This window comes from Syngnathoides biaculeatus, chromosome 22, assembly GCF_019802595.1.
Source record: "Syngnathoides biaculeatus isolate LvHL_M chromosome 22, ASM1980259v1, whole genome shotgun sequence".
In the NCBI taxonomy this organism is placed as follows: domain Eukaryota; kingdom Metazoa; phylum Chordata; class Actinopteri; order Syngnathiformes; family Syngnathidae; genus Syngnathoides; species Syngnathoides biaculeatus.
Genome location: NC_084661.1, coordinates 2,474,412 through 2,500,827, shown reverse-complemented (window position 1 = coordinate 2,500,827; position 26,416 = coordinate 2,474,412). Strand labels below are relative to the sequence as shown.

General features: G+C 41.3%; 2 protein-coding genes across 9 annotated transcripts; one reads left to right on the top strand and one right to left on the bottom strand.

Annotated features, from left to right (window-relative positions):
- Window positions 1-39: 39 nt before the first annotated feature.
- Window positions 40-13,858, bottom strand: LOC133496048 (DNA-directed RNA polymerase III subunit RPC4-like). Of its 7 annotated transcripts, none has more exons than XM_061811191.1 (9): window positions 13,797-13,858; window positions 8,103-8,375; window positions 7,343-7,389; window positions 7,082-7,236; window positions 6,888-7,009; window positions 4,841-4,919; window positions 4,514-4,761; window positions 2,941-3,093; window positions 40-1,487 (listed from the first exon to the last, which is right to left on the bottom strand). In XM_061811191.1, the coding sequence occupies exons 2-9, from the start codon at window positions 8,292-8,294 to the stop codon at window positions 1,359-1,361; spliced, it is 1,125 nt and encodes a 374-aa protein (XP_061667175.1). In that variant the 5' UTR covers window positions 8,295-8,375; window positions 13,797-13,858; the 3' UTR covers window positions 40-1,358. The 7 variants fall into 7 exon arrangements, with proteins under 7 accessions (XP_061667175.1, XP_061667174.1, XP_061667170.1 ...); XM_061811190.1 differs by lacking the exon at window positions 13,797-13,858 and adding an exon at window positions 9,978-10,106; XM_061811186.1 differs by lacking the exon at window positions 13,797-13,858 and adding an exon at window positions 8,777-8,878.
- LOC133496047 (cerebellar degeneration-related protein 2-like) lies at window positions 10,253-25,596 on the top strand. Of its 2 annotated transcripts, none has more exons than XM_061811184.1 (6): window positions 10,253-10,728; window positions 16,949-17,061; window positions 18,529-18,677; window positions 18,754-18,918; window positions 19,984-20,191; window positions 20,267-25,596. In XM_061811184.1, the coding sequence occupies exons 1-6, from the start codon at window positions 10,650-10,652 to the stop codon at window positions 21,029-21,031; spliced, it is 1,479 nt and encodes a 492-aa protein (XP_061667168.1). In that variant the 5' UTR covers window positions 10,253-10,649; the 3' UTR covers window positions 21,032-25,596. The 2 variants fall into 2 exon arrangements, with proteins under 2 accessions (XP_061667168.1, XP_061667169.1); XM_061811185.1 differs by lacking the exon at window positions 10,253-10,728 and adding an exon at window positions 14,945-15,588.
- Window positions 25,597-26,416: the final 820 nt, after the last annotated feature.

Here is a 26,416-nt window from a genome sequence, read left to right as displayed (position 1 = left end):
ATCAAGTTTCTTTCGGCTTGTCCCGTTAGGGGTCGCAACATACTACCTGGGAAAAAAACGCAACTCTGTAAATACCACCATGATGACCCCCCAAAAATACATGAATATAGCTGGTACTGTAATTTAAAAAGTTGAACTGTAAATTTTAAAAGTACAGAACTAGTGTAACTAGTAGTGATACTATAACTCAGTACCACTAGAGAGAGACCATTTACGAATGTACAAAGTGCCCATTAGAAGACAATCATGTAATATATATTTGATGTGAAATGTCACTCTCTGAGGAAATGTCTATGCCCAAATTTGGTCAATTTCACATTTTTTTAATGTACTGTATATAATTCCAGACAAGAAATTTTATATTCCCAGGAAGAGTTGTATTGTAAAAGCTGCATGATTATTTTATTTGTACATTACTAAACAATACATTTGCATTGTACTGGACATAGATCATTTTTAAAAACGATGGCACTGAAATATAAAAGAATTCTGAAAAAATTGTATATAAATACACAAATCAATGGGTATCTGCCCTAACAAAGAGTATTTTAGAAATGATCAAAATCAAGTGGAAACATGAACTCCATATATAAAATTAAACCCATTTAGCTAAGAAGTGACAATTTAGTTTAAGGTTTCGGACACGTGTCAAACTTGATCTGCCCCGGAACATGACTTAATGTGGGCCGCGGGGGCCAATCATCTGTCATCTTCCATGATTCTTGTTAGATCTGTACAAAAATTTCAAATTGTCATATATTGTAAATGATAACATTGAGTTATTACAACATGAACAATGGTTGAAAATCTGATTCCAAAAGTTTTCAGAAATTTCACGTGTAAATATGATGAGGCAATTAAAGATTTTTATGGTTTCACAGCCATAACAGCGCTCTGAGAGAGACTGTGACTACAATGTGGCCCGTGACAAAAAAAGTTTGACATCCCTGGTTTAGAATGTAAAATAGTTTGCAGCCACTTTGACAATATTGGTAGTCAATTTTGTAAAAAAACACACAGTTGTTGAACATTTAACAACATTGAAGTTGCAAAAACAAGCCAGTGCATTACTTATCTAATTTCTGGATCGTGCCACATTATTTTGTAGAATCCTGGCCTTGACAGGCTTTCATCACAAAAATAAAACTTGTTTAAAAAAAAAAAAGTATAATACAAATACATCTAAAATTTAAAAACAACGGAAACAAGACGAAACTTTTTTTCCCCGTTAGTGGGTTGCCATGAAAGTTAATTACTTAAGGTAACACACGAAGATACCTAAACGATCAATCAAAAACTATGAAAATAGAACACATCATACTGTCTGAAGATTGCTGATGAGGAGATGATCAGCATCCTTATTGGTGTTCTGTTGATTGTTCCAATAAAGTTTGGAAATTTGGAGATAAAACCAGTTTATGTTGGATGTTTCCTAACACCATCATGTCTCCGATCTTGCCGTCTGACAGATTTACAGACACCAGCTGCTGAAAAGGGACAAAAAAAAGAGGATTTTATACAGAATATCCATGCATGAGGTCCATTGTGAACTGAATAGCTTTCTGACAGTATCAATCACAACTGAACATCTTTGTGAAACCGTTTAGAGCTCTTACAATGGATTTCATTCTAATTAGGGAGTAGATGAGATTCACCCGGAGTTTCTAAAGGCTCTGGATGTTATGGGGCTGTCCTGGTTGACACACCTCTGCAATATCGCATGGACCTAGGAGACAGTGCCTCTGGATTGGTAGATTGGGGTGGTGGTCCCCCTTTTTATCTCCAACTTTCACTGGAGCAGTTCACAGCAGTATGAGAAGCGGCTCAGATGAGAATCAGCACTTCCAAATCTGAGACCTTGGGACTCAGTCGGAAAAGGGTGGTCCGCCGTCTCCAGGTCGGAGATGAGATCCTGCGCCAAGTGGAGGAGTTCAAGTATCTTGGGGTCTTGCTCACGAGTGAAGGAAGAATGGAACGCAAGAGGAGCTAAATCGAGAGGCGAAGCTCTCAATTTAGCAGTCAATCTACTTTCCTGACCGATAAAACTAAGACCTGAGATACAAGCGACCGAAATGAGTTTCCTCCGCAGGGTGTCTGGGCTCTCCCATTGAGAAGGATTGGCAGACTGGGATGGTGGTCTCCCTTTTTAAGTAGACTGGAGGGTGTGTTCCAACTACAGTGGGATCATACTCCTTAGCCTCCCCGGTAAGGTCTATTCAGTGAGGCTGGAGAAGAGGGTCCGTCAGGAAGTGGAATCCCAGATTTAGGAAGTTCAATATGGTTTTCGTCCTGGCAGCGAAATCTCGGCATGGTCCTCGAGGTTGCATGGGAGTTCGCCCAACCAGACTACATGTCTTTTGTGGACTTCAAGTCGGTCGAAGTCGTTCAACCATGTTCCTCGGGGAGTCCTGTAGGGGGCGCTTCAGGAGCATGGGTACTGAACCCTCTGATACAGGCTGTCCGGTCATACACCAGTGTCAAGAGTTTGGTCCGCGTTGCCGGCAATAAGTCGGACTCGTTTCTGGTGAGTATTGGGACTCTGCCAAAGGGTGCCCTTTTTCACTGATTCTGTTTATAACTTTTATGGACAGAATTTCTAGGCAGAGTTGAAGCATAAAGGGGTTCCTCTTTGGTGGCCTCAGTACTGCATCTCTGCTTTTTACAGATGATGTGGTTCAGTTGAATTCATCAAGCCGTGACCTCCAACTCACTTGAGCGGCTCGCAGTGGAACCTCTGAACCAGAGACCTGTCCGGCAGACGCGCTTACCACTCACCTACCCTAGTGCTCTACAGTAGATATAGTAAATAATGCCAATTTTCAATATGTGGTCAGATGCTATTCACACTAGAGGATATCAAAGTTCTGATTACAGTGTGAGCAGCCATCAATGGTGTGTTATATTTACTAACTAATGGATTTGTCAGATGTTATACTCTACCTGAAGGAATGACAAACTAGCTCCATCAGTGATGTCCATGACAATATTGCCCAGCTTCATCTCCATCCTTCCTGACTTTCTTATTTGGATCTTACCCAGAAATCCCTCTGGGAATTCTGACAGGACAGGGGAGCACTTCACCGAAGGGGAATCCTGAGGAGATGGAAAGACATTCATGAGTGAGGGGTGCATACAGTAAATAGTAGACAACAAATTTGTCATATCACAAAAATAAGTATCTCATCCACAAAAACTTGGGCTTCAAAACCAAAGGTTACCAGTTTTAACTCTTACAGTGGGTGAAAATAAGAGTATTGTATCATTGTATATTTTCTCCCCCATTGCCAAAAATTGAATTCGGCTAGAATTCAGACTCTAGAACATTTTGGCACCCTGCTAGTGAGTCATCTACTGCAGTGGTACATGACTTGAAAAGATGAATCTACATGCAGTCTTTTCATTTAGAAAATTATAATATAAATAATATCTTATTCTTGTAGTGGATTCTGTCATCCTCGGCCAGCTGTGTATGAAGCTTGATGTGATCACTTGACAGGTTACTGATTTTTATACATGACAAAATTAATATGAAATATAGAAAATCGTCACAACCACCACAAGAATGAAGTCAGACCACTAAAAGTACTTTTTCTCAAATAAAACTCTTCTTTTAAAAAACATCCAAAGACCAACTGAAGGTTACAACCAGGTTTCAAGTGCCAACAAATGTGTCAATTTGTTATTATGTGACCTGACCATAGATAATTTTGTTTTTAAATTTGTTAATGAAAAACATTCAACTAACATGTATACATTTACGTGTATATGACATTTTTAACCACTTGAGCTCTTAATGATGTTGAATACGGACCACATTGAAAAAAAAAAGATTAATCAAAAATATAGCATCGTCTCAAAAACTAAGTAATATAGAATTTCAAGATCCAAGTTAACAATTGTGAGAATACTGTAAATTGAAAGGGGATGACAGTAGGTCATCTGAAACAACTTGGCTTTTGGATGAAGTGGAAGGTATTGATTCGAGTCCCATCGCAATAAGTTATTGGTGAAAATTCGACATGTTGAGTAATGTCGAGCTGCCCTTGAGCGACCTTTGGGTTGTCGGCATTTCAGCATGGCTTGCCATTTCTGCCCTCTGGACTACTTGAGTGTCACAGACCCTGTCTTGCCATTAGATGTGCACCAGGTTTCCAAGGCACCGTGTGGAAAGATTCAAGCTTATTGGCATCCCAACTGTAAACGGTCCACGTTTCACAGGGGTGCAATTCTGATGGGAGGATGACTGCACAGTAGCTTTGTCTGCAGGCTGGTTCTGCTTTGCTTCTCAATCTGGAGAAGGCTGAAATAACCTTGGCTAGCCTGAAAATGACCTTGTTGATGGTGACAGTGTTGCCATGGTAGAGAAATTTGTATCCATTGACTGTAATGATGGGCTCAGAAGAAGAGGTGGTAGATGGAGGATGTTGTGTCACTTTGGTCTTGTTTGTGCTCTATACATGTTAAAAAAAAAAAAAAAAAAAAAGAATTGGAGAAATACTTGTTTCTGACTCACTTGTGCTTTCCCAAATAGCTGCTTCTTGTCCATGGCAATTTTCTCAAATCTGGGCTCAGGTTTGAGCTCTGTTTTTTGTGCTCTCGCGGGCATACAGTCGGGTAACTGCATGAAGAAGAGTTCCTCCTTGCTAGACAGGCAGAGACCCTGTAGTACATCCGCCAAAGATGGCTGGTCTCTGCTATGGCCTGTCCTGACCTGAGGTCCAGTGGATGATGATCCAAGAAGAAGAGGCTTCTCTGGACCCACTTTAAAACATTGAGACTTCAGCAGACTATAATAACATGACAGACATCAAGGTGTTTACATGAATGTAATTTTTCTTACATGGCCAGCTTGTTTGACACAAAGGTAACTGGATGGGTTTCAACTTGGCATCATTCCTCAAATTAGGATCACATATGAACTGGAGAAGCACACAGACAATGATAGAAATATTACTCTTACATTCAATAGAAATCAACTTTCCACTATTCACTATTCTGCTAACTTTCAACTATTTAGAATGTCTCCCACGACCCAGATAGAAAACGCTCGGTTCCCTCTGATCCGAGCTTCTTGCATCATTCTCTATGACGCAGAAAATTGTCTGCGAACTAACATACAGAACAATCACTCATACAGCAGAACCTATTTTCTCTATGTGTTTGAATCTTAATTGAAGTGTCCATCCCTCCACCACAGAATCAAGACAGCAACCTTGTGTCAGCTTTCGTTGTTTTCAGTGCTTGATTGGGCTAGGATTGTTGTTGCTGACTTATGTTGAGTAACATTAAAATATTTTCTGTTGCCATGCTTTTGTTTGGGGGAACACTGCTGATTTCAGAAACTGCTCGTTTCCAAAATGCTATTGGAAAAACCTAGACATGATGCTTATCAGGTTTTAACAATTGTTTAGAAAGGCATGTGTGCCATGAGATTTTTCTGAAGAAAATATGATACATATTCCTACAGAACACATAAAATTGAGAGAGGGTGCGCCAAGGATAAATTTTAAGGCCAATTCTTCTTAATTTGTCCATGCTCCCCTTGGGGACATCATCAAGAGATGGCATCAGTTTGCACAGTTACGTAGACCACACAAAAGTTATTGTCATATCTGGGTGAAGTGACACCCTTCAAAAATCCATTTTAGATATTAATTCATGGATTGCAGTTGAATTTCCTATAGCTCAATTCTCATAAAACCCAGGTTTTAGTTCAGGTTTTTGGTCCTGAAAGCAAGAGAAAGAAATGGTGAGCGTAATAAGATTTTAAACTGTCACAGTATGTAAAGAAACCGGGTGTCACTTTTTACTCAATTTTATTCCACACATCAAGAACGTAACTAAAATAGGTTTTTACCATTTTAAGAATACAGCAACAATATGACCAGTTCTCTCTTAGGCTAAGACAGAGGCGCTAATTAATTCCTTTATGTCTTGTCATTAAGACTACTTCCTCTAATCTACAATTACTGCAGAACACAGCATCATTCAGCCACTATAACCCATGCATTTGGAACAGCCCGTATACGTCCATCCATTTTCTGAGCCACCTATCCTCACAATGGTTGCGCAAGTGCTCGAGCAAACACCTTGAACCAGTTGCTAGCCAATCATAGGGCACATAGAAAAAAAAAACACCCATTCACACCGATAGGCATTTTAGAGTCTCCATTCAGTGCATGTTTTTGGGATGTGGGAGGAAACAGGAGTCCACTGAGAAAACCCACGCAGGCACAGGTAGAAGATGCAAACTCCAAACTGGTGAGGCAGGATTTGAACCCCGATCCTCAGAAATGTTAGACAGACCCTTTAACCAGTCATTGACCATGTTGTTTTTGTATATTTCACCCTATTTTGTTTGTTTTTATCTCTGTAAGGCACTTTGTGTTGCATTTTCAATTAACGAAAAGTGTTATGCAATTAAATTTGATTTAATGTGGCCGACTAAAGTTGGGGAAAGACTCCTCAACTACTAAAGAAATTGTAGTTTTTCTGTTTTTCCATTTGTCAACAAGGACTACACTATAATAATTTTACATATCAGTCTTTTGTAAAGCTTTAGCCTGAGTGAAAAATACATAAGTTTTTAGTATTTGCATGCAGATTTGCAGAGCTAACAAACATTTTATTTTGACTGTCGTATTGAATGACTTCACAGCCATTATGCATTATTTTTTTTTTTTTTTTTTTTTTTTACATAGGTCTGTGACATGGTCAATCGGAAAAATACAAATGGCGTATAAAGTACTGATGGTACCACTAGATCTGAAAATACTGTTCATGACGACATAAAACTAATCTAAGCAGCTAGAAAAAAAATGCCTGTTCTAACAAAGATTTTGCTAGTTTGAGAGCCTTTGTCTTGTAATAACAGTAACTTAACTGACATCATCTCTCTGTAGCTTCCTGAGTAGCTCATCTTCATCATCGGAGACTTTCCACTCTTCTTTTACAGGATTACATTTAGGAGATGTGGTGGCTTCACACACTTTTGGAGCAGCCAACCAGCCTGCAACATTAAAAATGATTTACTAACTAACAGTGAGTTTTAGAAGGAAAATGAGATGTAAATGACATGAACCTGTTTTCTGGAGTGTGTCAGCAGGACCCTGTTCAAAGATTGAGTGAGACTGAATAGTCTGTGGCTTCTCTTTCCTTCTGCCTCTGTTTTCTCTTCTTCTATTGTCCCTCTTTTTTCGCTCTCTTTTTGGCATCACTTGGATCTCTTCATTTAATCTGCAATCAGATGTTTCTGAAGTGGGCAAATGTGGATATTGATTCAAGAAAAAAGAATGTATGATTATACTTGACTGTTGAACACGATTTAATGATGACCACTCACTCATCCTTGCTTTTCCTCACAGCGTTGACATTTGGCTCAAATGTTTTCTTGGGGAAACAAAAAAAATGACACTAAACACTGTGTGTGCTGATACAGATGAAAGCAAGAGACCCCTGCATAGATTTATCTGTGTGACTATACTATACTACTACTACTTTAAAGGCAACATGTTATGGAAAGTTAACTTTTAAATCACTTTTGTACAAAGAGTTTAGGTTTCTGGAGTGCCTGTCCACCCATGAAGTGTGAAATTACAAAATGTGAGCATCTTATTTTGGAAAATGATTGAGAGCATGTCAAAAACACTTGTCTAATTGAAACACCTCAGCAGAGTTTTTTTCTTGATGGATGCATGCCACACAGATTGGAATTAATTTACCTGCATTAGCTGATTGTATAACGAACCTTAATACTCAATCCAAGTTGGCATTTAGTGGAATTGTATTCGAGTGCAGGGATGTCTCCGCTGCATGCCCAAAATACACCACTTGATACACTTGTTGAAATGTAAATTTGACATTTGGATTTGAAACACCACTTTCATGAGGGGCAGTCAAACAGTAATTGGGCGAATTTCATTAAACCCACAAATTATGGACATAAGTGCTTTTACTACCACCCCGTGGCAAGTTAGTGCAGAGGAACTTTGTGGAAGTGATAGGGGAGTTTAATTTACATGGAAGTAATGCTATGTCACGATCTAGTGCAGATTTTCTCCATTCCCACGGTCTTTCAGGAGACGTGATTTGAGACACGATACCTTTGTTTTCTTCAGGTTCCCCCCGAGTGTCAGATCACGAGTTCGGAGAGACGTCAGTCGTCTTGCGGCAGCTGAGTTGAGGGCGGGGAGGCATCCGAGGCCGTGCAGTCCTCTGCTGGCGGCACCACTCAAACTCGCTCCACTGTTCATTGCAGAGGAACAGGGCACCTCTTGTGCAGGCTTCGTTTCCATAATTCAAGACGTTTAGATCCCTTGATGCATGCAAGCACAGAGCTGCGCATCTCATTCCCTCGAAACGTGCGTTGATTCCAACTACAAAACGAAACAAAAAGCTCTCATTTCGAACGACACTCAACGGTGTTTTTCCGCAAGAACGGCTAACATGCCTGCTTTTAATAAATTCCTAATGATTTCGCTTTCACTTGAAGACGGCCTACTACAGTCCTGAAATTGAAAACATTTGACTTGAAATTAAGGCGCAGACCATCACGGACACCAACGCGTCTTTAGTTGATGTCACAACAAAGCAGGGCATGCTACTATTTCCGGTCGACGACATTTTTCTTCTGGATATAGTACAGCTGCTGCTCATATATTCGCATAATTTTCTTTTTCCGGCAAAGCTCACGTTGTCGCTATATCTTCTTGCTCTTGTCCCGCACAAATTGTGCTTGCCAAAAATAGCGCCGGGGAAGGTCAAATGCTGAAATTACCGAGGCTGTGTTAGCTTGTTACCCAACGCGTCGTCCTGTTGTTGTCTTAAAACGACAATATTATTTTACAGCCACAAGAGGGCAGCATTATATCAATACGGTTACGTAGAACCCGGCTTACTGTAGATTTATTTACGAATGATTACATGCACATTGGATAGTGTACACAATTTTTAAAAAGCGCGAATAGATAGAAGTCAAGCCAACCTTCACTTGATTTTCATGATAGTCTGTGTTACTATAACAAGCCGTCAATAATTTCAATATCCATCCGTTTTCTGAGTCGCTTATCCTCACAAGGTTCCCATCCCAGCTGTCACCGGACAGGAAGCAGGGCAAACCCTGAACTAGTTGCCAGCCAATGAAAGGGACACAAGAAACAACAGGAAGCAAAACTGGAGGTAGCAGAAATGAAGATGCTGAGGTTCTCGCTTGGAGTGAAGAGGTTGGATAGGATTAGAAACGAGCTCATTAGAGGGACAGCCAAAGTTGGATATTTTGGAGACAAGGTTAGAGAGAGCAGACTTAGATGGTTTGGACATGTTCAGAGACGAGAGAGTGAGTATATTGGTGGAAGGGTGCTGAGGATGGAGCTGCCAGGCAAAAGAGCAAGAGGAAGACCAAAGAGAAGGTTTATGGATGTGGTGAGGGAAGACATGAAGGCATTTGGGTTTAGAGAGGAAGATGCAGAAGATAGGCTTAGATGGAAAAAGATGACACGCTGTGGCGACCCCTAAAGGGACAAGCCGAAAGGAAAAGAAAGAAAGAAGAAGAATTTATCCCGAATGGTCTAAGGGTGGTGGTGACCTCATTGGAAACCTATCCATTAATATAGCATGTTTTGGGAATGTGGGATGCAACCCACGCAGGCTCTGGGAGATCTTATACCTCCATACAGGTGGGGCCGGGATTTGAACCCCAGCCATCAGAACTGTGAGGCCAATGCTCTACAGCTGCTTCACCATGCCGCCTAATTTCAATATAAAAGCTCTAAAATGTAATGACGCTTTTTAGAACAAAATTACTCCCTTGCTTTAAGTACAGTACGTGACAGCATTTGTGTTATTATTACAGTACACCAACCTCGGGGTTTTATCGACATCTAATGCAGCGTTTCAAAGTAAAAGTAATACGTGACTATCATTATCCCATACGGACATTTAAAAAAAAAAAAATCATCTTTCTGTTAACATTAACTAACCATTGTACTTCTGGGTGGTACAACAGTATCCCTGGATATTTGATTGAGGTCTTGTATGGCATTTCAAAATAAAAATTTACTGTAATTTCAGAAGGATCCAAAAAAATAAGTCCCCTGTCATCGTGCAACCATTCCACTTAGCCTATCCAAGGATGCCACACGGGAAGTTTCAATACATTTTGACGGAGCTTTTCAAAATAAAATCGCATAAAAGCCTGTCATTCCATCCATTGCACTGCTGGGAGATACTGGGGCTATCCCAGGATGCCGCACCGGATGCTTTATGGAGGTCTGATGTTGCACTTCAAAATAAAATCTTCCGACACCTACTCGTGACTGTCACGACGCAGATGTACGTTAACATTCGTCTCCCTGTAGTCACTAATCCATTGCGGTACACAGGAGTATCACCCAAAAAGTTAGGATCTAATGTAACATTTGGAATTTGTATTTTTATGTGAATATAGCGTAACACGTGTGCAGTCATATAGCGTTAGTGGCAGGAAACGCTCGTCTTGCAACGTCTCTGCCACGTCTCTGCAGCAGCAAAAGGGATGGGCCGAGGGGGATGGATGAGAGGGAGGGGGAAGAGAGGAAGGAAACAACCAGGCAGCTCGCGCTGGATGTGTTGAATGCGCCAGGAGGATCTCCTCGAGGTCTCCATTTGCACCCATGCTAAGCTCAGGCACAATGGACGAATTCGTTACCGAGGAGGAAGAGCCTTGGTACGACCAGCGGGACCTGGAGCAAGGTAAGATCCGTCTCCTTGGCCGCAGCATCCCGCCAGGAAGCTGCCGGCGTCTCAGGGTGCCACCCGCATGACAAAGGCTCGATATTATGGCCACGATTACAAGAGCAGTTTGGCACTCTTTATCCTAAATTTTCTATATATTTTTGTGTGGTTTAATCAAGGTTATTCCATTCAGTTATTTAATCGAGTCCTTCAAAAACAGTCCTGTGTCTTTCAACAAAGCATTGAATGTCTGCCAAGTGTTTGCTCATGAGCCTCTTGTATGTTACAACATCATGATGAGAAACGTATGGATTTCGTTAATAATAATAATAATTAACCAGCCATAGGAAGCATTTAAAGCCATTACTACAATTTCAGAAATTACAAAGGATGCTGAATACGCGTGGTTTCATGGGAACAGGTCCAGTTAATTAGTCATGAAAACCCAAGGTTGTCCAGGATGAGTTTCTCAACTAAAAATCACATATACATGCAAAGGTGAGCACAGCTCTGCAAAATCATGCACATAGTTTGTGTACTTTTTAGTTTTTCCCATTGTATATACACTCATAATGATGTTACTGAAAACATCATCAATTTGCCATTTAGAGTTTCTTTTTTTTCCCCTATGAGAGTCCTTTTAAGGGGAAGTCACTTTATTAAGTATATATAATCAATCCATCTATTTTCTGAGCTGCTTATCCTCACAAGGGTAGTGGGCATGATAATAATAAAATATTATTAATAACAACAACAATACTACTTCTCCCATTTCTATCTACACTGTAAAACCTATTTTGGAGTGGTAAATACGTTCCATGAAAATCAAGTAAATACTACCTACACTTTTTGACAACAGTAAAAAGAGTTACTGTCCCAAGTAAACTTAGTAAAATCTACCTAAAAGACACTGATTAGCTCACTTGTCATTGGGTCATCAGCACAAAATGGCGTAGCCCATCGATGTCTACTGATCACTCGGATTGATTGTTAGCGAGCCAAAGCACAAAACCAAACAACAACAGTGAAAAATGCACCAAATTGTAAAACAAGCTACAAAAACATAAAATAGCTGTGTAACAATAGAATAGAATAAAATAGAAAAGAATAGTCAAATTGTGTTCTTATTTGTGGATGGGCCTTGACCAATCCCGAAGGGTGTACGACCCATCGAAACGGAGGTAGGACCCAAATGCAGGAGTCGGTAGATGCAGAGGTAATTCGGGAAAAAACGTTTATTGTTCCACGGTCGGGGATTGGGCAGGCAGGCAGATGCAGCAACGGTAGTCAGGATGTCGGGGGTAGAGAGCAGGTCAGCGGGAAGACAGGAGTCAGTACACAGGAAATCGATCAAAGCACGCAGGAGTATCAAAGGAGTCAGGGTTACGGGGTCGGTCGGAGAACAGGCGGATGTCGGTACACATGAGTTGTCGATCAGAGATACGGGAGTGCAGGAACGGTGCATGAGTTGCAACGATCTGGTGCCGGACCAGTCGTCCCCATGGTCCTATATACACCGGGGCCAATCAGCCAGCATGAGGCGCAGGGGTGCTCCTCCCAATCAGCGCGGCCGTGCGGGAACCCGCACAGCCAGGGCTGGACTGGCAGGACCATGACAAAGGGATTCAATTTTTTTTGTTTGTTTTTTGGGTCTTAAGTATCTGTGGCTGGTATCAGCAGCCTACAGGAACATCCAATACCTTTAAATAAGGCTGGGAATACCGATACCTGGTATTGATATTTGCCCATAAAATAGTTTGATAATGGCTGTCAGTTACGCTGTAATTGTTGATAATTGTTTCCTGACTCAAAGTGTACCTTTCACCTGATGTCAGCTGTGATACGCTTCTGCTCCATGTGACCCTGAATAGAATAAGTGCCAGTTCAGGAAATTAATAGATTCATGAATATTGATAATGAAAGGATATAAGGTGAGAGGCACTGATGGTACACAAGTCTGACTTTGTGGGGAGTGAGGGATTGATTCCCGCTCTGTGATGATGTAGTCTGCCTTTTGCCCATTGTTCACTGGGGTAGGCTCCAGCACTCCTGCGACCCTTGGGAGGATAAGTGGACAAGTGAACATGGACATGGTATAAGGTGAACTAGTACTCAGCATGTCTGCCTCACAGTCAGGGTATCTGGGTTAAAATCTTTGCTTCTGTGCCCCGTGATTAGCTGGTCACAGTGTACTCTGCCTATTGCCCAAAATCAACTGAGATTGGCTCCAACCCATCCCCTACCCTAATGAAGACAAGCACAGAAAATGGAAAAGGATGTCCTTTTGTCCCCAAAATCTAATTTATAGGCTGCAATATCTCACTAGCTTAATGTATAATTGAATTGTTTGACACATTTAACATTACTGATAATATTTGTTATGGTGCACATTTTGCATATGACCTACAAGGTTCGTTTTGGTCACTCCAATCCCCATGCAGTGTTTTCTTGGACAGTTTCTTCACAGAGAAGAAAAAAAAAAAAGTGATGCAGAACGCCATTTTTCCTCATTTCCGTTCGTTCTTTAACACTCAGGCACTGTGCCAAGTCATCAGAATAACATTCCTGATAATACAGTGCTGATGCAGGGACTGCTCAATAAGTTATTGATTTATCTTACTTGGGCTCATGCACGGCACAAAAATGACTGTGGATGAGCAGATGCAAAAATAGCTCGGTTGGGGTGAAACAGCTGTGTTCAAATTAGCTGCATCGCTTTTGAGTGGAGCTGATGGACCAGAGATAGTCAGTTCTGTTTGTGACCTTATCCTGCGACATTGTGAGGTCCTGTCACGAACGGGGCACGAGGGTGGACCCAAATGCACGACTCCAGAGACAAGCAGACAGTGCAGAGGGAACCTTTATTCGGTCCAAGGTCTAGGATCAGGCAGACAGTCCTAACAATCAGAAGTAATAGTATGGCAGGCTTACAAGGGTGGTCAGTGGACAGGTGTGGGTCGGTGCACGGAGAGCAGAAGTCAGGCAAACAGGACGTCGGGCAAAGAGAGCAGATGAGCGGACAGGCAGGAGTCGGTACACAGGGGAACAATCAACGCAGGCAGAAGCATCAAAGGAGTCATGCTTACAAGGACGGTCGGAGAACATGCGAAGGTCGGTACACACAGGTTCGATCAGGGATACCGGAGCACACAAACGGGACATGAAGATCATACGAACTGGTGCCGGCCAGTCGTCATCGCGGTCATATAAATCCACAGCATAATCAGGCTGCATGAGGCGCAGGTGTGCACCTTCCAATCAGTGCACCTGCGCAGACACCCGCACAGCTCGTGCTGAAGCGGCAGGATCATGACAGGTCCAATGAACCCCTCAGAAAGCTGCCATCTTGTCATGAATTGCATTGTGAATAGGTAATTGTTTGTTATCGTCTGTAGAGCTAAGTGCATATATAATATACAAAATACAAAACAAGTATGACTTGTGAAGTGGAAGTTTGCATTAATATGGGTTTTGAGCGATATCCATTCTCTGAGCCGCTTATCCTCACGAGGGTCACGGGAGTGCCAGAGCCAATCCCAACTGTCATCGGGCAGGAGGCGAGGTATACCCTGAACTGGTCGCCAGCCAAACGCAGGACACATGGAGACTGACAACAGTCACACTCACAATCACACCTAGGGGCAATTTAGTGTCCAATTAATGTTACATGATTTTGGGACGTGGGAGGAAACCAGAGTGTCTGGAGAAAACCAACGCAGGCACGGGGAGAACATGCCAACTAACTCCAGACAGGCGGGCCCGGGAATCGAACCCCAGTCCTCAGAACTTTGAGCCCATTGCTCGATAGCTGACCCACAGTTTCACCACATTAGACATGTATCCAAGTAAATCTGAAATAAAAATGAGAATTGTTTTGGGGTTGTTATACACATTCAAACAACTAAAATTGTAAAATAAATTTATGCAACTCGCATTAATGATTACATCATTCAAAATTATTGCTGAATTGAATCCAGTGCTGAACATTTTTCTGACAGTGAACTGTTGCTGCTGCTCCTTTTCCTTTGGAAAAGCTGTCCAAATTCCTTTTTTTCCCGTTAATTTGTTCCTCAGTCAGAGGAACAGGCTCTGCCTCTGGTGCTGTTTCCTCAGCAGCCTCTGAGAGTGTGTCCTGTTGAACCTTTCTTGATCATACATGTGCTATTAAGACATGGGAAAATGTGGGGAAAAAAATAACGCAAAAATACACGTACATGATAAAGTTAGTGTTTGAAGAATATTCAATTTTCATTGCCTCCAATGAGAAATTGTGTCCGGCTACACTGTATTTTTTTCTATTGTTTGTGTTGTACGGAGCTCTACTTTATCATCCTGAGCACTGTATTTAATATTTTGACTCTTTCATGTGGACAAATGAGATCATAATAAATTGCTTAATTAAAAGCTTCTGTGTGCGTTTCATGGATGCCAACCTCGGAATGGTGTGATCCTGTGGAATTCCTAACGTTGTAGCAGCTCACATTACTGGATTAAAAGCAGGAAAACAACAGCGTTAGACATGTCATTAGCATGCGGCTTTGTTTGAGCCTATTGTGTTTTTTCCTCGTCTCTACTGGCTAAATTCCAAGGAGCAAATGCTTGGCCATTGTACCAGCTGAGAATGGACCTTTGGTTTAAATCAAATGAGGCTTCCCATGCTCTTTTAAGTGCGGCGGTTTAAGAACAGTGAAATACCGACCTTAAATATGATTAAGACCAATGTGGCGTATTACTCATCAATAACACAAAATGAATGGCTGTAATACGGGACAGGATGAACAGAAGATGTTTTGTTTTCCACATTCCAGTCATTGGGGTGGCGTGTGCATCAAAGCAATATTGCCTTTGGAAGAAATCAGCTGGGAATAGAAATACACAGTATGTACAGTGTACAACTCATTCTTATTATTCTTCATAATTATAACGCTATTTTACCCCAGGAATGAACAGGAGCATGCAGAGGAGATGAATGTAAAATATGCATGATGGGATAATGTGTGACGTTTTGGCGTTTATTGGCTTAAGCTTCAGACCTGTCTGGAGCAAATAAAGAACCCAATCTGCCCAATTCTGGAAAATTTTCTGAGAGCTGGCTAATTTATATAATAACCCCCCACACGCACATGCACACACATGCACATCCATGCACACATCCTTCCCATGACATGATAAGATTGAGTCATTTTCAAGCGACGCCCACGGGGGACTATGCTGTCTGAAAGACTCCCATGAAGCAACACAGTTTTGTTGGATGCCCAGATTACCGTTTCCCAAAAGTGTTCGAAAAGCATTTTTGCTTCTGATAAGCCACACATACTTGTTTGCCTGCAGGTGAAGTTGTCGACTCTGGAGCAGCAGGTATTTGTGTTTGGTGTGGTGTCCATGGGCCACATTCATACAGTGTATTGCGTTGAACTCCTGATTCCATGAGAGAAAATGTTTTTGATATTTATTAGGGGCCTTGCACGAGCTTCATCCCCTATTTCATCACGGTAAAGAAGTCCGTATTTAGGATTGGCTGAACAATATATGGAGTGGTGTATTTGTTGTGTATGAGAGAGGGCCACCCACAAACAGGCTAATTTCAACAAACAAACATCAAAATACCCTAAACACATCTGAAAAAAAATGGAAAAAATGCTTCTGCAGTATGTTTTTTTCCAGGTGCATAAAATGGCCTTTTTATTCAGCTAATCATGTTTCTAGGCCTGCAATTGAGGATTTATTGAACAATCGATTAATCTGTCAGGTATTTTTTGGATTAAACTATGAATTGGATTTACAAAAATAAGAATTGCCCTGTTCAAAAACATGACATTATTTCAAATTGATTGTTTCAGGTACTGGTTTGTCAGAAAAAAAGGCACAAATTTTGATAACTGGTTGCCAAAGTAAATTATGTTTGCAAATGTATTATTTTGGTGCAAGAAGATAATCAGTTTGCTTTATTGTTATATTAAATTATATAATTACTAATAAATGCTGTTGAGAGGCTGAAATATAGAGGACTTGCACATTTTAAGTTCAGCGATGTTTTAACAAACAACCAACCTTCAAATCATTTACGATTAAGACGATTAATTTGAAAATCGATTAATTGTTGCATCCCTACATTTTCTCTACCTGGATTTCTCTACTTTGTATTAATATTCCATCCATCATGCCTTTTACTTTCTCACCGTCTGCACTTGGCATAAATTATTTATATAGTTTCCTCTTTGATTCTTCCCATTTGCAGACCTCCACCTGGCCGCGGAGCTGGGAAAGACCTTGCTGGAGAGGAACAAGGAGCTGGAGGACTCCCTGCAGCAGATGTACATAACCAATGAAGAACAAGTGCAAGAAATTGAGGTAGGAGAAGCAGTGACTCTTGGCTAATCTTCCTTAGAGTGCCACTGTCATGAAATGCATGATTTTTAGTATGTTATAAATGAAACAACGGCAGCCGACATGGACCCATGCGTTTTTTCACCACAAAATATGTTTTTGACATGTACAACTTTTTGTAACTCCCGCCATGAAAATCCTCTTGAGGGATTTGTTTTCGAGAAGCGTAGTGATGTAAAGGCCAGACCCGCCCTAAAGTGGACTTGTTTGTTTCCATTAGTTTTACCTCCAGGAAGGTAGCTTGTTGTTCCTTCGTGTTAGCCAAAATGCCGGCTTGTTGAATAGTTTGTTAGAATAGTTTCGGGCGGACCACCTAATCGGTCCCTCATAACGTAACAAAAGATCTGCGTACGAAATGTGCCGAAGTGCGCGTCGGGCTGCTGCGTCGCTTTGCCAGCGAAGGCTGTGCTTCGGGCTCTCGGACGGCGGCGGCTCTGAAGAACAGAGCCGACAATGCCTCACTCAGCTGCGTTCAGTGACAACGCAATAAAGCGCCTCGGCTCAACGGTGTTGTTCATCGCGTACTGCGGTAGCTATGAACAACCCCTTAAAGCAGCACGGCTCGGCTCTGCCTCACTCAGTCGCGTGCGCCGACAATGCAGTAAAGCGCCCCGGCTCGACAGTGTTGTTCATTGCGTACTGCGGCGGCTATGAACAACCCCCTAAACAGCACGGTTCGGCTCCATGATGAGCCACCTCGGTACCAAAAATGAGCCACACTGGCCGGCTGCGATGAGCCGCGATGGCTCATCTCCGCCGCGGAAGGGGATCGGACGGGATCCAGTTTGGCCGTGATTGTATAACATCTGAATATGGCTCGAAACAATAGTGTAATATTGCCCCGGTAACTTCCCTTGTTTGTGTGGTGTTCTCCTTTTCCACGAATGAAAGTCCTCTGGATTTTCCCAGAATTCCGGATTTTTAAATTTTCAATAAAATTGGTCCGGAAAATTGAGGAAAAATTGCCTAAAATTAATCCGAATATTAGTTGACACCAATGAGCGAAGATGCGTTTGAGTTCGTTGTTTTGCTTTCACGAGCGTAGCCACGTTGAGGCACTAACACTAGTAGCAGCAATGCCCGTCCCCTCGCATTCTCTCAAGACGTCGCTTATTTTGTGTGGTCTTGACATTAATTTACGTGTTTATTTCATCAACGTTGTTAACTAAACGACCCTGCTCCATAACAACCGGTATTCACCCAGAATCAGGAAATGCAAGTTAAGCGTACTGAGTTTGAGGTCTTCCTCCAAATCTTTTGCGAGTTAAACATTATCCATCATCACTGGGATCGCAATCAGTTCACTATAATTAAACTGTTTAGCGGTCTCATTGGAAACTGCACTTAAGAAGCCCGTAACAGGTAAATTACCAAGAATATATTGCAAATGAGTTTGAAAAACAAAAACTCCTGTGTGTCTATATTGTGCAGTACCTGTCAAAACAGCTAGAAGTCCTTCGGGATATGAATGAACAGCATGCCAAAGTGTACGAGCAACTGGACGGGACCGCAAGAGAGCTTGAACACACCAACCAAACACTCGTGAATGACAGCAAGACCTCACAGCAAAAGATAGAGGGGTAAAACATTTACTCTCTCTCAAATTTTTCGCCGTCGTGCTTTCAAAAATACGTTTTGTCCTGCCTTTCGGATCAGCTTAACAGGGACCATTGAGACTTTGCAGAATCAGGTGGAGTCCCTCTCAAGACAGGTGGAGCAGTTGCGCTCTGTGGAACAGCTCAGAGTCAAGAGGGAGAAGAGGGAACGACGCAAGACCATCCACTCCTTTCCTTGTCTGAAGGAACTTTGCACAGCACCCAGGTATGGTTGACTCACTGCTGCCTGCTCAACACTGAAAAAGAAACTCAATAGAAGTAGTGGAGGAAAAGCACAACAGGGGTGGGCAAAGTATGATGTCTGGGGCTTGACTTCAATTGAGCCCACCCAGCATTTAGATAAACACGAGGCCTGTAATATTCATTGCATTCATTAAATTTTTGGTGGGGAGTGGCATGGGGAAGTATGAAAACATTATCTTATTAGTTAGCGAATTTAAGAATTGATCATTGATTTATTGTATATAATTTAAAGAAAATAAAGTGGACTAACCAATGCATCTAACCTTGCTTGTATTTATTAAATAGTTGAATTACTGTATTTTCCGCACTATAAGGCACACCTAAAAGCCTTTAATTTTCTCAAAAGCCGACGGTGCGCCTTATATATGAAAAAAAAAGTTTGAGAATAGGCCATTCATTGAAGGTGCGCCTTATAATCATAAGTAAATAAAGTAAGTAAAGGAAGTAAGTAAATAAATAATAAATAATAATAATCTTTTTATTATTGATGGGTGGGTAGGCACTCCAGAGACCCAACTGTTTGACTGCGCCTTATGGTGCATAAAATACGGTAATTACAGATGATTAAAAATGAAAATGCATTATTACTTTAGTATCAAAAGTAACTATCATGCATATACATTTGACCTTTTTATAAAGCTTGTCAGTCCATCAGTCCATCTGAAAAATCAAATGTGGCCCTTGAGCATAAAGGTGTGCCCATCCCTGGGTTAAAGTAATCATTTATAATCCCTCAGTACTGTACAAGAAATGATTTTCACTGTTGCAGTCAATGCTCTGCAAATGATTAACAGAGGCATTATCCTCAAATGGTGAAAACATGAAACAGTGGTGGAACATCCCAGGAGAGGCAGGCCTACAAACATGATGTAACAATAAGTCACTTAAAATACACAGATTACAAAAGATTTACTTGTTTCTTTTTATTATTGATGGGTGGGTAAGCACTCCAGAGACCCAACTGTTTGTCTGCAAGATATTCCTCCTAATACATGCCCTTTGAAGCCTGTTTTTATATCTATGCCAGGTATGAAGATGACTTTGTGGTGGGCAGGGCTGAAAGCTTTACTTTGGAGGCGAAGCGTCAGCCATTCGAAGAGGAGAACAAGCATCTGAGAGAGGCAGTGTCAGCCCTGCGAGCGGCTATTCGGACAGAGCGGGGGCGCCGAGAGGGTGTGGAGAAGGAGTGCAAACTGCTCCTTGCAGACTTCTCGCGGCTGCAGACACGTGTGCAGGTAAAGATTGAATTATTGCTGTGATGTTATGACAAGCCAGTATCTTATAATGGGATTTTGTGATTTTGATCCAAGGACGCTGAGAGTTGTCAGGCAAGGGTGAGGGAGTTGGAGGTGGAGCTCCAGGAGCTACAACAGCTACGCCGAACCCGAACTTTCCTTCTTGGATCTGAGGATGACGGTGTAACCCTGACCCAGACTGTCCTCAATAGCACCCCAGAGACCGACACCTTCCTTGAGGGAGAGATTGGTGAGACAGGAGGAGGTGTAAGGGAGGAGGCGGACGGTGGCGCCGGTGTGGACGGGGAAGCTCTCCCCGAGTCAAACCCTGTGAGAAAAAGCTGTAGCGACACAGCACTCAATGCCATTGTCGCCCGGGATGCATCTGGCCGCAGGAGAGGGAGCTACGCACTTCATGCCAACAGTGTGAGGAAGCGAGGGATGTCCATCCTCAGGGAGGTGGATGAGCAGTACCACGCTTTACTGGAAAAATACGAGGAGCTGCTGGGAAAATGCAGGCGCCATGAGGAAAGCCTTTGCCATGCAGGCGTCCAGACGTCCCGACCCGTCTCTCGAGACCCTTCCATGAAAGACTGTGCTATGGGCCACACCCCTGCCCCTCCGCCTACTCCCACCCAGTCGCCTTCCACGCCAGAAGCCATCGAGATGATCGGCAAGCAAGTGGAGGCAGTGGATAAGCGTTTGGGACAGAACGCACCAGAGTACAAGGCTCTCTTCAAGGAGATATTTTCTCGTATCCAGAAGACCAAGATGGATATTAAAGCTACCAAATCCGCAAAATCCAGCAAATCTAGCAAATCAGGCAAATCTAATAAATAGTGACGTGTCTTGCTAGAGAGGACAGTTGTAGTACAATATCAGTGTTTAGTGCTTTTGCACTGTGAAACATACACACACCACCCAACACAGGCAAAATAGATACACCGTCATACACATCCATCCATTTTCAGCATTACTTGACCTCATTGTGGTGGCAGATGAGCTGTGGCCTATCCCAGCTCACGGAGGTGGGGAAGCAGGGTATATATACCCTATACACCCTGTATAGGTCACCAGCCAGTCTCTGGGCACAAATGGACAACCATTTTAAGTCACATTCATACCATACATGGACAAATTACAGTCTTCAATTAACCCAACACATGTTTGGAAATGTGAGAAGAAGTCGGTGTCTGAAGTTAACCAATAGCTAGCAGTACTCATTGATAACTAAAAATGTCTATTTGAATATGTTGGCTACAACAATATGAGTAGTACAGTATATATTAAAATCTATAGACACACTTAGTGGCATCAAGTGCTAAATCTTACTTTAGAGCTCTAATACTAACCTCTTCTATGCCAGAATTGTAGCGTTAAGTTTCTTATCTTATCAGCTGAGAAAATAAATTCATTTTATGGAAAATGCTATGTACTTTTAACAAAGAAACAATGTAATTTAAAATGTGGAATGGCACTCAGTAGAACACAGACCTCTGCCAGGATTGAAATACGACTATATACCATATACAGTAGATTATATATAAGGGAAGTAAAAAAAAAGTAAACCCATTTTAATATCACCTACAAATAAATATTCAATCACAGCAAAACGGGAAAATAATTCCTCAAAAAAGGGGAAAAAACAATGGAGCACTTTATTAATTGACAACTCTAATGACGTATAATGAGAAATAGTCAATACCAATAGGAATAAGATGATGGGACAATTCATTCATTTCATTCTGTTCTCATACTCACTCAAACAGTGAATAAAAAAGGGGAGGGCTATAACTGCATTTTATCCTAATTTGCACAGACAAAAGAAATATGTCGTTGCGTAGCACATGTGAAAGCTTTCTGCAAGTCCTACAGAAATCGGATTTGTCATTTTTGCGTAATCCTTATACTTACAAACCAACAACGCCATTTCAAACACTTCTCAATTTCGGAAAAAAATCGTTTTGTAAGTAGTAGTTTTGCAGTAGTCAGCCACTCACCCACATGAACAGTTTTTTGGTCACAATTACAGTTACGTTTTGTTTGAAAGCCATTTTTAGTCCATAAATATAATACAGTGGAATGAAAAACTAAGTATGGCAGTAATTTAGCGTACCTTCTGGTGCTGGAATATATGTTATTCTACCACATGCCGTTCATAATCTTAAAATGTTGTATGATGTAGACTGAGTGTCCCCCATCATCAACTTCCTATTACACTACAGCTGATGAATATAAAAGCTCGCCACCATATTATTGACATGAATACACATGGAAATATCTTTTGTATGTTAAACCACGTTGTGTTCAAAATAATGTACTCTATTAACATTTCTGTAAAAATAACTGGTTTGTGTTGAGGCTGTAGTGCTACTGTTTCCATTACTTTTAGTAGGAGTTCAATAGGAATAATGATACCACTATCTGAAGGCCTAAAGTGAAGTTATTGCCTTTGCCCATATTTACTGCATAGCTTTTTAATTAACACATTTAATGTTTAGGTAATGCTGTGACTTTCGACTTGTCCCCTCAGAGGTTGCCACTGAGAGTCGCACGTATGATTTGTTTGCCACAGTTTTATTTTCATGCCAAATACGTATCCTGCTTTTTTTTTTTTTTAAATACAGGTTTGGTACTGGGATTGGCTTGGTTAAAGGTCACTGTCTGGGAATCAAATGCACGGTCTGCATGGAAGTTATCAGCCTGTACCACTACACTATCAATGTGTTTGCTTCTGCAATGCTTGTGTAAAAAGAACATGACGAACACTCTCACTAATTGCTCAGATTCTGCTGCCTTTGAGAAATTCTGTAAAGGATCATGTTTGCTGATTTTATTGTGCCTTAGCATCAACAGCTCCAAACAAATTGAAAGTGGGGCCCAGTACATACAGTATTAACATCTTAATCCATATTTATCACATGAGAAACCCCACACATGATGAAAAAAAACCCCAAATCGTGTTAAACTGGTTTTATAGAATGCTGTATTTGAGATGATCAACTGCAAATTGACCTAATCTCCACGGACTAGCTCCTCCCTGAAATAAAATCTCTGTTTTAGATCCAAGACTGACCTGTAAGAGGCAGCAGAGTGCCAAAGAGAATACAAAAAAACGGAAAATACAAAAAAGAAGAAAGAGGAACAGCAGCACGAGCATGTGATTATCTAAAAAAAAAAAAAAAAAAAATACAAAAAACATTTTAAATTCACAAGCCGAAAGGAAAAGAAGAAGAAGAAGGGGTGTTGCTAGATCAGGGGTGTAGAACTCCCTTTGGTCTGCGGGCCGAATACAGCTTAATTTGAGATCAAGCGGGCCGAACCAGTAAACTCATTACAAAATTACATAGAACTAACAATAAGCCCACTTTTTTCCTTTGTATTCGTCACTAATACTAATAATTAGTGCAAAGAATGAGTAAATTATCAAAATGTTTATTAACAGAATTTTTCTTTTACATTATGAACAATGTCCAAGCTTACAGAGGCAAATCTGTCCTTCAGTTCTACATCAGACTGCAAATCAATGATTTCAAGTTGCATGGCAACGGGCAAATCAGAAGCTTTGACTGTGAATGGTGAGCGAAAAACTGCAAAATCTGTTTCGAGTTCGCTAAAAACCTGAAATCTTTTCTCAAACTCCATCAACAGCCCTGAAATCTTCTCTTTGTACCGTTTCACGTCAGAATTAACGCTTGCTGCCCACATATCTTTTAAACAGGGAAAATGAGCAGGGTCACCGCTTGCCACCTGCGTCTCCCGTAACCCGAGCTTTAACTTGAATGCCCCCACTTTGCGTTTTAGTTGGTGGTCCAAATCTGCAGAGAGTTCCGAAATCCTGTCTGCCACGGTATTTCTTGTCAAGCTTATATTGGCGAAAGCATGTCGCTTCTCAGGACACACAATTTCAGCAGCCGTCAGCAAGCAGTTTTTGATGAACTCTCCATCACTGTACGGCTTTGATGGCGTTGCTATTTGGCTCGCAATTAGGTAGCTGGCTTTCACCGCAGCATCACTGGCTGAAAACAGATTGCTGTTTCTTCAGACGCGCCATCATTTCATTTACCTTCTGTTTTCTCAATTCTCCATGCAAACTGTTGTATTTTTCACCATGCTGAGTTTCGTAATGGCGCCGAATATTGTATTCTTTAAGCACCAAAACTTGCTGCTGGCACACCAGGCACACGAATTTCCCATTCACCTCCGTGAACATATAAGTACATGTCCATTTTTCTTGAAAAGTCCGACACTCTGTGTCTACTTTTCTCCTTTTTGACAAAGACATTTTGCTGATGAGGGTGCGAGGCAAACGGAAAAGTAGATAATGCAATTGTCGCCAATAGATGCTGTACAGACGTTCAATTTTACCAGGTCAAGGTGGTCCTAGTTCCCCCGCAGTGTTGCTTTCATGTTGTCTGCACGTACTAAAACACTGCGCCCCCTAGCGGATAATACAAGAACTACAAATTTGAAAGAAAATTCATATTTTTTCATCCAATGCAGGTTTCTTCCCCGGGCCGTACCAAACCACCAGACGGGCCGGATCCGGCCCGCGGGCCGTATGTTTGACACCCCTGTGTTAGATTTTGGCGTTTGGAACGTCTCCCCACCCCCCAAAAAATAGCCTGACAGCCTGGGGGTTTGATGGAAATTTAGTTGCCCCAAAACAATCATAAACTGTCAGGATGGGGGAGGGTAGAGTTTAGAGGAGGGCAATTAAACATCACCATAAACACATACTAATATTTTGGTAGCAAATTTTATAGGCCTAGAGAATTCACTGTATTACTACATTTTAGAACATAATTTCCTTCAAACAACATTGAACATGAGGCATGTTGAAGTGCCAGGGGTGTGTCTAACACTTGCAATATTATAAAACAAACTGACCAAGAAAAATCTTTTGATGATTGCCTATGTATGTTATACATTTTTCCTTTACTGAATGTTTTTACCATGTTGAACACAAAAACAAGCTGGCAAACCTGAACCAGGCTCAGGCATATTTGATATTGACATTGAATTGAAATGGTGTAGGACGGAAAGTATTTCTTCATTCTGATAAATAAAATCGGATAACTGTAATATACCAAGTACATTTTAAGCACTGTTAATCCAGTTATAATGCATTTAGAGAACTAGTAATGCATAACTACAAGCTTTTTATCAGTGTTTTTGTTTTATCCTTTACACTTGGAATCATTTTGTGCCTCTTTGCATTTTTGGGAGTGGAACTGTACCATTGTATTTATTTTTTACCAACACAGTGTCATACTATAAATTCATTGCTTTACATTTACTATAATCCATGTGCTTTATTATGATTGAGATTCATATTTTAGATTTATCTCGTAAATTCAAGTCAATATTCATACTATTGTCGCTCAACGAAGGTCTGTTGTTAATAAAGCCTTACATTGAATTCATTGTCGTTAATGTGTTGCAATAACTACTTACGAATGTCTCTAGTAACAAATAATATTGGTGATGAAACACCTCCTCAGGAAAATATTGTCCTCTAGTTACAAAGGAAATTCAGGCCACGAAAGTAAAAAATAAGCACTGGAATCCCCAAATTATTTCTTCTTCTTCTTTTCCTTTCGGCTTGTTCCATTAGGGGTCGCCACAGCGTGTCATCTTTTGCCATCTTAGCCTATCTCGTGCATCTTCCTCTCTCACTCCAACTGCCCTCATGTCTTCCCTCACCACATCCATAAACCTTCTCTTTGGTCTTCCTCTCGCTCTTTTGCCTGGCAGCTCCATCTTAAACATCCTTCTACCAATATACTCACTCTCTCGCCTCTGAACATGTCCAAACCATCCAAGTCTGCTCTCTCGAACCTTGTCTCCTAAACATCCAACTTTGGCTGTCCCTCTAATGAGCTCATTTCTAATCCTATCCAACCTGCTCACTCCGAGCGAGAACCTCAACATCTTCATTTCTGCCACCTCTAGTTGTGTGTCCTGTGGGGCATAGCCGCTAACCACATTATACATAACACCCTCAATTTCAAATTTTAGTCTCATCACTCTGATCTTTTCACCTCCAAGACATTCTTAACCAGCTCTTCCTTTAAAATAACCCCTACTCCATTTCTCTTCCCATCTACTCCGTGGTAGAATAATTTAAACCCTGCTCCTAAACTTCTAGCCTTACTTCCTTTCCACCTGCTCTCTTGGATGCACAGAATATCAACCTTTCTCCTAATCATCATGTCAACCAAC